This window comes from Mus pahari, chromosome 16, assembly GCF_900095145.1.
Source record: "Mus pahari chromosome 16, PAHARI_EIJ_v1.1, whole genome shotgun sequence".
Lineage (NCBI taxonomy): Eukaryota > Metazoa > Chordata > Mammalia > Rodentia > Muridae > Mus > Mus pahari.
In genome coordinates, this window is record NC_034605.1 from 22,135,843 (window position 1) to 22,148,628 (window position 12,786).

Below are 12,786 nucleotides of genomic sequence, written 5' to 3' on the forward strand. Positions count from 1 at the left end.
ACTCTGTAGACCAGGCTGGCCTCGAACTCAGAAATCTGCCTGCCTCTGCCTCCCGAGTGCTGGGATTAAAGGCCTGCGCCACCAGGCCCGGCTGAGGTACTGCCATTTTAAACATAGTCTTTAAATTGAATTGCAATTGCTTATTTTTGAATCTATTTTCCTCAATGTAGCAGAATATTTATGTTGTGTTTGCTCATGTTCTAAGTACATTATACTAATTTTTGTATGCTTACTGAATGATCATTTGGGTGCATGAAGTGGAAAGCTTGTTTGTCCTTTAGTTAACACCATACACAATTTGCCAGAGAGCCTGTGAGTTGGGAAGAATTGTCAGTGCTGACATTTAGACTTTCAGTTGAGGTTTGTATTTTATATTAAGAGGATTCCAATTGGGTTGATAACATTTCAGTTTTATTTGGGCTTTGTTTCTGCAGTGCTAGGAAGTGAATGCAGGGTGTACTAGGCATGTGCTCTGCACCCCAGATGCCTTCTGGGCCCTGTATTTCAGTATTTATTTCTGTCCCTGTCTGCACTTGGTATGTGTTTCTAATGAAGTCTCATCAGTTCCTGGGACCTGATTCCTCATGTGTGACTGAGGGCTCTCCTAGTAGCTGTACATAAAATATTGTGAAACACTTGAGAAAGGGCTGATCAGACGTGTAGTGTGGTTCCTTTTCTTGGTGATACCAGGACCTGTTCACAACCCCTCTACTTCACCTACATGAAGTTCAGTTGTGCACTTAGTAGGTTAAAATGTCCACCCTTGGAAAAGCAAGCCAGAGTTATTTAATTAATAATTAAAGAGCACATTGAAGCTATATTTATGATTATACATCCTAGAGTTTACACAATTTTAGGCAAAACAAAACAACAAAAACAAAAACAACCCAAACTCTAATACTCAAGTAGTTCAAGGATTTAAAAAAATCATTTTCTGAGAATTTCATAAAATGTATTTTAATTCTATTCACCCTTGTATGTGTACTTCTCCAACTCTTCCTATTCCCAGGTCTATTCCCCTTTCCCCATCAAATTTAGTTCCCTCCCTTTTTCTCTTCTCTTTCTCTTTCTCTTTCTCTTTCTCTTTCTCTTTCTCTTTCTCTTTCTCTTTCTCTTTCTCTTTCTTTCTTTCTTTCTTTCTTTCTTTCTTTCTTTCTTTCTTTCTTTCTTTCTTTCTTTCTTTCTATACCTGTCAAAGACTAAATTGTGCTCCCCAGATGTTCTTGGGTATGTGACAGAGCGGTCACCTTACCAGAGGCTATACTCTTAGAGAAAACGGACTCTCTTCCCAGCAGCTTGCAGTTGCCAGCAGCCCCGTGATTAGGGGTTGATTATGTCCCCCACTCCTATATGGAGTTTGATCTGGCTTAGGCTTGCACAGACTTTGTGCACACTGTTACAACCGAGTTCAAATGTGCTGTGTTCAGAGGAGAATGTTTCCTTTTAGGTTTCCACTACCTTTGGCTCTTACACTCTTTCCTTCCCATTTCTGCAATGACTCATGAACCCTGGGAGGAGGAAGGGGTATGGGAAGTACATGTGTTCCATGTAAGCATTCTGTAGATTTTTATTTTCTATACTCTGACCATCTTCCATTTATCTATCTATCTATCTATCTATCTATCTATTGTGTATGTGTGTGAGATAGTATGTGGGTATATATAGGCATGAGTGAGCCATGGTGTATGTATAGAATGTGTATGTGTATGAGACTATATATACACACACATACATACATACATATGTACATACACACATATATATGTATATACACACACACATATATATATTATATATATAGGCATGAGTGAACCATCGTGTGTTAAAACAGTATATGTATATATACAGGCATGAGTGAGCCATGGTGTATGTATAGAATGTATATGTTTGTTTAGGTGTGTGAGACAGTATATGTGTATATATAGTCATGAACCAGCTATCGTGTGTGTATAGAAGTCAGAGGACAACTTGGTGGAGTTGGCTCCCTTTTTATGCCACATGTATCCCAGGAATTAAACTCATCTGTCCCAGCAGCAAGTACTTTGACCCGCTGAGCCCAAAACCTCATGAGTTTTAATGGCTAGAAGGAAAATAAAAATTTAAGGGTCTGTTCTTATATTCTGCCATATTGTAGGAAAAGATTGTCCTGTAGGGAGTTTTGTACTTTGCGTTTTTGTTGCATTTTAAGTTAGTCAAAAATCATTAGCAAATGATTATATGATTTATCCATAATTTCAGTAATTAAATAAAGATGATCAGCATATTAAACATTATTTGGAAGGGTATTTAGTTACTTAGTTCAGCACAGTAGCATTCATTTACTGTTTTAAATGGTTACATGATTTCCTAAACAAAAGATAGCTTGCCATACAAATATCTGTGAATTTTTCATAAATGGTCCAAATTTACCATATCTTTAGATAAAAATTATAAAATCAAAATATCTTGCTATATATTCCAAATGGTTAAAAACAGTATTTTTTTCCAAAAAAAGATCAAAAGAATTAATATGAATAGAATACTCATAGAATGTAATTATTTTTAAGTGGCCTTTACAGGGATGTCGCAGAGTGACACAGTATTACTGCATTTTAAGGATCCAAACTCCCTTAGTTTCCTAACAAACTAAATGCAGAATTTATGAGGAGAATCGATACTGTGAGATACGTGGGGTGCAGTGAGCTTTTAAGACCCATTCTTTTACCGCAGAAAGCCGTCAAATGGCATATCGCTTGCCTTTGGTCTACATTTTATATGGCATCTCCTATTCAGATACCGTCAGTATCACTCTGAAGATAAAATTACAGCCACTTGGGTCCACTGGTTCTGATTAGAATGTTCTTGTGCTTTGGGGAAAACATTGCTGCTTGCTTTAAATATTCAGACTAATTTCCCCCCAGAATCACCTCTTTTCCCTTTCTCTTGCAGCGCCCAAGCCTCCTGTTTGCACCAGGCTTGCTGTCTGCCCTGGATGACTAATCGTCATGGCACCTGGTGCATTCAGGCAGGCCTGTGCAGCGGAATCGTCATCCCTAGTTATGTCTGCACACCTGATGTTTTATTAACCAGTATTGATTTTTTTACCCAGGGGACTTTTTTCTTCCTGAAAAAAGGCAACCTTGCAGGAGTGAAAGGCATGGCGGGGGATGAATTCCTAATGAGCCCCCTTTCCCCTTCTTGTGGCTCCTCTTTAATGTAGCTTCGTATTTTAAGTGCCTGAATTGAAATTTCATTTTTAGCAATTCTATTTTGATAAATCCCTTCAAATCTTGACTTTCTGTGAGGTTATTTTTTTTTTTTTTTTTTTTTTTTTAAAGATTGTCCTGCTTGACTGAAATGCCTAGTAGTGCCTGTGAATTTGAGCATTTCATTATAGGCTGCAATGAAGCATGCTCGCATGCAGTGAAATACAGAGGATTCTGGACTATTTGAGTAAAGCTTAGAGAAATGAAAAGGAAGAAAAATCTCATGTCGTATTTCAGGTAGTCCGTAAGTTTCTTCTGGCTTGTTTAGGATCAGTTCAGAGGAATAAAGAAACAGTGGGATGCATGAACTAGTCTGATATCATAAAATGAATATGTAGCCCAGCAGTCACTAAGTGACAGGAAAGGATTACTTTTGCATTGGAATATAAACATTTATGCTCAGGGTTATGTGGAACCATATATAGAGATATTCTAAAGCTGATGATACAAGTACATCTGAGGGTTTTTTTTCAATCCCTCAATATGGCATGGATTTTTCCATTCAGAAACAATACTTTATTGTTTTAAAGCATTTTTTCTCTCCCCCATTGGCCTGAAATGATGGCCCAGATGTTCACATTTACCTTAAATTAGGTAGAGTTTCTTAATCATTTCCTCTGACTTTGGGTTCAACTGTAGCATTGTTGAGCTTTTACTGCTGCATTTTTAATTTACTGCCTCAGTCAATCAGGCATTGTGCACTGAGCACATCCACACCATTAGTTGTCAGTAGATGAGGGTCCTCATGAGTCATTTTGACATCTGGAATGCACTATCACGGGAAAATCGGCCTGGTCCTGTCATTTTCTCCAGGCTGGAGCCGTGCCTTTTCTAGGGAATGTGCATCTTCCAAGAGGTTGCAGATATTTATGCACTAAGTGTTTTCACTTTGAAAGGTGTCTATTAACTGCATGCTAATACACAGTATATTTATTAATTGACATCTCCATTTTTCTTTCAGTTTTTGGCACTGGGTACACATTATGGCAAGGTTTATTTACTTGATGTCCAGGGAAACATCACTCAGAAGTTTGATGTAGTAAGTATATGGTATAAAATAATGTGTACATTAAGTGTCATGCTAAAATTGTGATTTTTAACAGTCAGATAGCATAAGAAGAAGATATTAATTCAATTTGAGTGCTAAGAGTATAAATCTAAAACTTATAATGTATTCTAAATGTTTTGAAGTTGAATTAGAGAAAGTACTCTGTAGATACAAGTATACATATATTTGACTGATGTGTATATATGTATATTCTATTTGTATAAATTTATGTAGTTGCAATGTTTTGGTTCATTATAGTCATTATAGTTTGACTTTGAATTAAAATATTGTATATATTGTATATATATTTTAATGGGCAGTGTGAACTGTCTAGATCAGTAGTTTTCAACCTGGCTAATGCTGTGACCCATTAAAACAGTTACTCATGTTGTAGTGATTCCCAACCATATAATTATTTTTCTTCACTGTTTCATAACTGTAATGTTGCTACTGTTATGAATATTAATGCAAATATCTGACACTCATGATGTCTGATAAACAAACCACATGTTGAGAATCTCTGTTCTAGATGAATTGTGATCAAAACGGGAAGATCCTGTTTTTATTAGTGAATGAATATACATGCTCTCAGAATTTGTGGGACCCTTTGTGTGCCAACTCCTCTTTGATGTCTGAATTGTCTTGCCATCTCCTTGAGTTGCCAGATGTAATTGAAGCTTTACTGGTAGTGTTGGTGGATCAGTTTCTTTCTTCTAGTATAAACAGGGCAAATATTTTATGTGAATGCTTTTAGGCTTACTTGATTGGGACTTTTGGTATCAAGGATAAAAGAAATGTTACATTTGAAGTTTGATTTTTTTTTTTTTTTTTTTTTTATGTTTGATCAATACCTTAAAGGCAATGGTAACTTTTGTTTTTTTGTTTTACTATGAAAATGTGGGATAAAAAGATCATTTTGGGAGCACTATTAAGTTTTTAAATTTATTTATTTTATTTTTGTGAATGAATATCTTGTCTGCATGCATATTTGTCTGCCACCAGTGTCTCCAGTGCATAAAGGAGTCAGAGGAGAGGCTTAAATATGCTGGAACTAGAGTTATAGAGTATTGTTGGCCATCTTGTACTTCTGGGAACTGAGCCCAGGTACTCTGCAAAAACCATTTCTCTAGTGGGGGTGGGGTGGGGTGGGAGGCATGGCTGATATTAAACAAACAACACCAACAAAACTCCTCAGCTCTTGTTGCAAGACCTATTAGAGGATACTGAAGTTTACCCAACATGTGCTACAAAAGAGGGAAAGGAATGCAGGGCCCAGAAAGAGAGTATGTGCTCTCACTGTACTGCTCCATCAGGACAACTGTGGGGTTGGCTTGTTGGTTTGTTTGCTTTTCTCTTAATTGTTTTTTGAGGAGGGGAATGTACTTCTACTCTTTCTCTTCTAATACTTCAGACACTGGCTATACATCCACACTTTGGTCTTCTTTCTTGGTGAATTTCATGTGGTTTGTGAATTGTATCTTGGGTATTCCGAGTTTCTGGGCTAATATCCACTTACCAGTGAGTGCATACCATGTGTGTTCTTTTGTGATTGCGTTACCTCACTCAGGATGATATTTTCTAGTTCTATCCATTTGCCTATGAATTTCATGAATTCATTGCTTTTAATAGCTGAGTAGTACTCCATTGTGTAAATATACCACATTTTCTGTATTCATTCCTCTGTTGAGGGACATCTGGGTTCTTTCCAGCTTCTGGCTATTCTAAATAAGGCTGTGATGAACATAGTGAAACATGTTTCCTTATTACATGTTGGAGCATCTTCTGGGTATATGCCCAGGAGTGGTATTGCTGGTTCCTCAGGGAGTACTATAGTTCCGTCTTTCAATGGCATGTGAGCTGTGTCTTCCATCCATTGTTTTTCAGGTTATTAATTATCTCATCTGTAAGATTGTCTGCACTTTTAGTTTTTTGGCCCTGTCTGACATCTTTGAAAACTAAGTATCTGCAGTGGTTTTTGTTTTGTTTGTTCATTTTTGTTGTTTCCTTTCTTTGGAAGATAAAGAAGATAATTTGATGATATTTTAATTCATTTGTTTATTGTCTTTAAGAAGTTTGATAATCTACCCTGAAAAGGTTAGTTGTTAAGGGCATGACTTCTTGATGGTTCTTGTCAGATGAGACTTTTTAATATCAAATTGCAGATGGTCATTATCTTTTGGAAGAAGTCCTAATATCAGTTTCATGTCTGTCATAAGATTTTTATTTCCTTTTTCTTTGGTCTTGACGTGGCTGATTTGTAGTGCTCAATGTGCCTCTTTTAAAGGTTGCCTTAAGCCCAGCACTTGGGAGGCAGAGGCAGGTGGATTTCTGAGTTCGAGGCCAGACTGATCTACAAAGTGAAACCAGGACAGCCAGGGCTATACAGAAAAACCCTGTTTCGGGGGGGGGGGGGAAGGTTGCCTTTTGATTTTGTTTCTGAAACAGTTTTTAGCACTTGAATTTCTTCAGATGTGATAGTTGCCAATTTTTACATTGTTCTGTGTTGTTTTTTGAGACAAAGTCTCATCCATCGCCTCCCAACCCCCATCCCCTGTATTTATTTGTATCCTAGAAAGGCAGGGACTCAAAGGGCTCTAGCTCTTCCTGAGTGGTTGTAGGTGTCAGTCCTGCCCCTGGCCATGGTGCCATAGTTAATCTAGAACCTTTCTTTCCATTAGGAAGTTAATAAGAGGAAAACAGAGATTTTAAAGAAATTAATGCATATCTTTAGCTTGGTTTTTACCTGTAGGTAAAAAATAATATAAACAAGTTAAGATCAGACAAAAATAATAATTCATTATACTTGTGTAATCTTTTTACTTTCCTCAAGAAGTGCATTTTTAACCTTTTCATTACATTGGTATTTTTTATTCCAAGAGTGGAATCATAAAGAAGTACTCCTGGCTTTTGTTGATCAAAAGCTTGGTTTGGCAGGGGATGGAAGTCGGGAAGAATCACTTTAAAAAAATATGTCTAGGTGACTCAGCTATTAGAGCTGGGTAGTGCCATTATGCCAGAAGCTGTCTAACTTCCTTTTACCGATGTAATATAAAAGAAGAAAACTCAACAACTCATTCTGTGTTTTAAACAAGTAATGTTACTTCTGCCATTAATAGCTCAAGAAGAATAATGTTCTCGGTGGAATCTACTAAAGCTGAGCCAGGCTGCCTGATAACCCAGCAGTCCTGCTTTGAAGAAGTTCATTTCCAAGAAAAATGCATGTGGTACATAGGGCCATAAAGCTGTAGGTCAGCAATGGCCTAATTCATGATAGCCTCCACATGGAAGCAACCCAGATGCCCACCGGTATAGAAATGGATACGTACATTCCGCTGTGTCCTTAACAACAAAAAGGAACAGATTGTCAGTACTTGCATAGAATGGCCAATGAAGCCAGATCATCAGTGTTACTTTTGAACCCTTGGTTGGAATGTATGATCATAAAACACCATTATGATTTCTCTTTAATGACCCTCATCTTCCTGTAACATATTCATTTAAAATTTACTACCAGAGTACTAGTTAAACATTGATCATGTAGTTGTGTCATTTCTTCTTCTTCTTCTTCTTTTTTTTTTTCCAAGACAGGGTTTCTCTGTGTAGCCCTGGCTATCCTGGAACTCACTTTGTAGACCAGGCTGGCCTCGAACTCAGAAATCCGCTTGCCTCTGCCTCCCAAGTGCTGGGATTAAAGGCATGCGTCACCACCGCCTGGCCTAGTTGTGTTATTTCTTTGTTGAATATTTTAGAGCATTGTAGTGGCATATCAGTAAGCAGTTTTTGTTTTGTTTTGTTTTTGTTTTTGATTTTGTTTTGTTTTTTGTTTAAACTGTTAGTGAAACTGGAAAGATTTCATTAGTCAAACGGAACTTACGTTTACCAAATTTTTGTGATTTTTCTCTCTTTACTAAAAACAGAAATTGACAAGGTTTTACTGCCACATGTCATGGGTGGAGATGTTAGAGGATTACTTTAGAAAACCATGATTGTTGAAGAAAAGGAATAACAGAATAAACAAGAGCTTTAAGCATCTTGTTTGTTAAGACTGACAAAGTTTTTAATGAGTTTAGAACTTTCCTTCGATTCCAGGCAGTTGTTTGTTGGTATTTCTAGTTGCTTTTCATTTAGCGTTGAATTAATAGGTTCTGGTCTACAGTTGCCAAACTTTGGAACTGTTTATGTCATGCATTAATAAAAATCCATCTTCAAAGATTAACTAGTTTGAAAATATTTTTATTTGCAGGAAAATGGATGGAAATCGTTATAGTAAGTGAAGTAAGTGAAACTCAGAAAATACGTATTGCATATTTTATCATATTGAAGTAGATCTAAAGAAAAAAAAAGGACTTGAATGCAGAAGAGGGTCTATTTGGGAACAGTAAAGTCACCAGTGGGTAAGGGTAGAGGAACAAGAAGGGACAGTGGGGTTGATTGTGTGCAGAATACATGACAGACATGTCACAGTGAAACCCTACATTTTAGACAATATATATGTGTTAATAAAGTGCCTTTTTTAATCAAAAAAAGCTATTTTTGATATAATTATATAATTTCATCCTTTCATTTTCTCTTTCAAACTACCTTTTCATTTACTCCATCCCCCTCTCTCTTTCAAATTCATAGCTTTTTTCTTAGATTGTTGTATCATATGTGTCTATGTATATAATACATATTATATACACACACATATACATATGCACATATATAACATATATGTATGTGTGTTTATAATATGTATATTCCTAAATACATAATATAATCTGTTCAGTCCATAAGAATGTTATTTGTATGTACATGCTTTCCAGTTCATATGGGATAGACATTGGTGTGTTCTTCTCCCATTCTCTTCTTTCTTGGCTGCCTGTTGTTCTTTGTCTAGGGTTGAGCCTCATGAGTGTTTCCTCTTTACATTATCATGTCTATTGGTGTCACCTTGTTTAGGTCATGTTTGGGCAACCATGCTGGCTAGACTTCATGGATGTACCTTCTTCTAAGAGCTATAGAATATCCAACAACCACAATACCAGGCATGAAAAGCCATCCTATAAGTTATTTTTCAGGGTTGTTCAAGAGACTCTCAGAAGATTATAGCCTATTGCTATTGCCCTTGGTTGTTCCCCCAAGGTAGAAGGTAAGTCCCTGTTGCTGAAGACACCCATGATTTTCAGACAAGAATCTCAAAAGTCCCCAAGCTGGAACTGTCCTGAAAGACTTCCCACTGAGAATTATATTTTATGGTACCAGAAGACGCCATCCAAACTTCAAAGGAAGGAAGCAGCCAATAGTCTTATCCAGCTATGACACCTCTAAAGCACAACAGCAAGCAGTATGGCATGACAGCCCCAGGGTACAGCAGTGGCATGCATACTGTGGCAATAACCACCATCTCTCTAATTGGACTTACATGATACTCAACAAGAGGAGAATTATACTTGGTACTGGAAACCTGTCCAAATTCTAAGGGCTAGTAAAGTCATGGATCTTGGACAAAACCCTTCATCTACCAGTTTATTAAACTGGCATAATTTGTAACTACATTCTAAAATATTTGACCTTATACTCACAGTTAAGTTTAGTTCTCACTCGTCTTCTAGGAAATTTCTCTTTGCAACAGAGACATTTACAGAAAACCCCAACTGATGAAGAGATAAATTGTGAATCCCCGTTGCAACTGATAAATGCAACAGAGAAGTCGTACACTTGAGTCTCAAGGATCACTGTAGAAGATGGGACAGAAATATTCTGAGAACTGGAGGAACAGGAAGTTTCCTATGAGATTGTGTTTCCTATTCTGCATTCTTGATCCTGATAGGAAGAGATTGTATACCAATATCTCTGAATTCAAACAACCACTCTAGGATGGAGAAAGAAGTTCATATAAGACTCAGAAAGCTAAAACTTACAAGGCTCAAGAAACTCATGGAAGAATTACATGATTCATAAGTCCTCTCATTATCATCAACAAACAAACAAACAAAACAACAACAAACTCTCCTACCATTTGCTGGGGAACATTGATTCTCCCCCTCTCAGGAGTCACTGACTTCCTACAGTTCTTCACTTAGGGGTGGAACCTTGTGAGATTTCCTCAATCCACACTGGTGTGTCAGCTGGTATTGTTTGTTACTGTTAAGGTCTTGTTTAGGTTACAAAAATTAGTTAAATTTAATATAATTAGTATAATTAGTGTAACTCCTGAAGCATTAACATTGCTAAAAGCAAACAGGCAGTGCGCTCTAAGAAGCAGTATAAGAAAGGATTGATGAATAGGAATCCATTTGCCCAGGAATTAAAGTCAACAATTGATGAAGTGGGACCTCATTAACACTAAACATTTCTAGATCCCAAGGGAAACAAGGGAACAGGAAGCCTATAGAGTAGGAGAAAAGCCATAGCCGGCTAGGACTATGTAGAGGGTCAATTTGTAAAGAACTCCCAAAACAAAGAATCCAGAAACAAATTACAAATGGACTATGAACCTGAACAGTATTCCGTTGTTTTTTCAAAATGAAAAAATAAATATGGCTTAAAAAAGTTTCTCAATTCAATGCCATTAGAAAATTAGGGTGACATAAATGAAAATTTCCTGATAAGGATGTGGGGAAAGAGGAACCCTTATCCACTGTTGGTCAGATTGCATATTCTTATAGGTTCTCTGGAAGTCAGTGTAAAATATTCTCAAGAAACTAAAAATAGGTCTATGATGTGAAACTAAAAATAGGTCTATGATGTGACTCAGCTATTCCACGACACAATTGGCTTCCAGTTGCCGTGATAAAGATCATAAGAAAAGATTGATTTGCCTTAGGTTACAGTTGATCATCGGGGAAGTCAGGGCAGAAACTCGAGGGGAGGAATTGAAGCCGAGAACAACAAGGAGTTAACTAGACCCTTGGTCAGCTCAGCCACTCGCTGGCTTGTTCCTCATGGGTTGCTCAGCTTGCTTTCTTATCTCCCTCATCCCCTCCAGCCCCAGAAATGCCTGCCCAGGGGTGGCATTGACCCAGTGTGCTAGGCCTTCCGACAGCCCTCATTAATCAAGGAAACAAGCTACAGACCTTCCTACAGGTAATCTGCTAGAGGAATTTTCTCAGTTACAGTCCTTCTTCCCAGATAATTCTGGCTTGTGTCATTATAACCAATGAACGAATGAATGAACACAACCAGTTCTTGGCCTACCTACAACAGCAGTCTAGGAAAAAGACTTCCCAATAGAAGAAAGGCATTCGAGAACCAAAGGATGTGGTGAAAATCTTAGGAACAACTCAGAAGATGCCATGTGCTCAAAATGAAGAAGCAGTGAGATATCAGATTGTATGGGTGCATTCCTGGCTATGCCCAGGTTCCAGGGCTTTTCCTTCCTCTGAACACACACGTGACATTGTTAATGTTATCTTTGCAGAATGGGCCTTCATCTTGCCAGTTACAGCTCATTGTTCCTATGTAAGGTCCTGTAGAGCAGAGGTCAAGTCTGTGCTGTACTTCTCCATCTTACTCCCACTCTTCCTCTGGATTGTTCGGTGCTGAGTAAGCATATCCTGGCTGATAGTACCATGTTTGGTTCACACTTGTGAAGCTAGTTGTCATTGTGTAACCTTTCAGAAGACATCTGGGAGTCAGCTCTTACTTGCCTGTGTATCATTCAGCCATAGGTTTCTCACTGTATTTATGATCTGAATCGTTTTCTTTTGTAATCTGCTATAGAAAGAATTTTGTCTCCTTATTTTGAAGCCATAACCTCCACTGTAATGAGGTTTGGGAATGAGACCTATGGGAAGTGATTAGATTTTGTTAAGGCTGTGGTTGAGAGCAAAGAGGTCCCCTGCCCCAGAACTGAGAAATATGCTCTGAGTTGCCCTAACCATAGTATTTTCCTAGGGTACATCTAGCTGACTGGTGTGAGATGTGGACTTTCAACCTTGCTTTTGAAATTAATTCCTTCTGGCAATTAATTTTGCAGATTTTTTTAAATCAACTTCACAGAAACCTATTCGTATCTGGTAAGAGGGTCTCAATTGAAGAGTTACCTCCATCAGACTGGCCTGTAGGCAAGTCTGTGGGGGCTTTTTCTTGATTAATGATGATGTGAGAGGGCCTACCTCGCAGTGGATGGTATGACTCCTTCCCTCAGTAGGTGGTTCTTATAAAGGAAACAAGCTAAGCAAGTCATTGGAATTAGTATCATTTGGAAGTCATTAGTATCTTACAATAGTAGTCTCTTCTATGCCTTTGGCTTCAGTTCCTTCTTTGAGTTTCTGTTCCAATTTCTTCTCAATGATCGACTGTGGTATGGATGTGCAAAATAATATAAATACTTTCCTTCCTCACATTGGTTTTGGTCAGTGTTTTATCACAACAAAAGAAACAAACTAGGACACTAGTTAAAATAATGTTTTTTGAGAATTTCATGTATGATTATTATATTTATATCATTTCCTCTTTCTCCTCTTGATCCTACCCCACTCAAATTCAAGGCCTCTTCCCCCCCCCCCC

General features: G+C 37.7%; 1 protein-coding gene across 1 annotated transcript in view; it reads left to right on the forward strand.

Moving 5' to 3' along the window:
* Window positions 1-12,786, forward strand: part of Vps41 (VPS41 subunit of HOPS complex) — a 159,081-nt gene that overhangs the window by 28,146 nt on the left and 118,149 nt on the right. Inside the window, exon 4 of the mRNA XM_021215183.2 lies at window positions 4,207-4,284. Coding sequence (XP_021070842.1) covers window positions 4,207-4,284 — 78 coding nt within the window. The remainder of the gene's footprint in view (window positions 1-4,206; window positions 4,285-12,786) is intronic.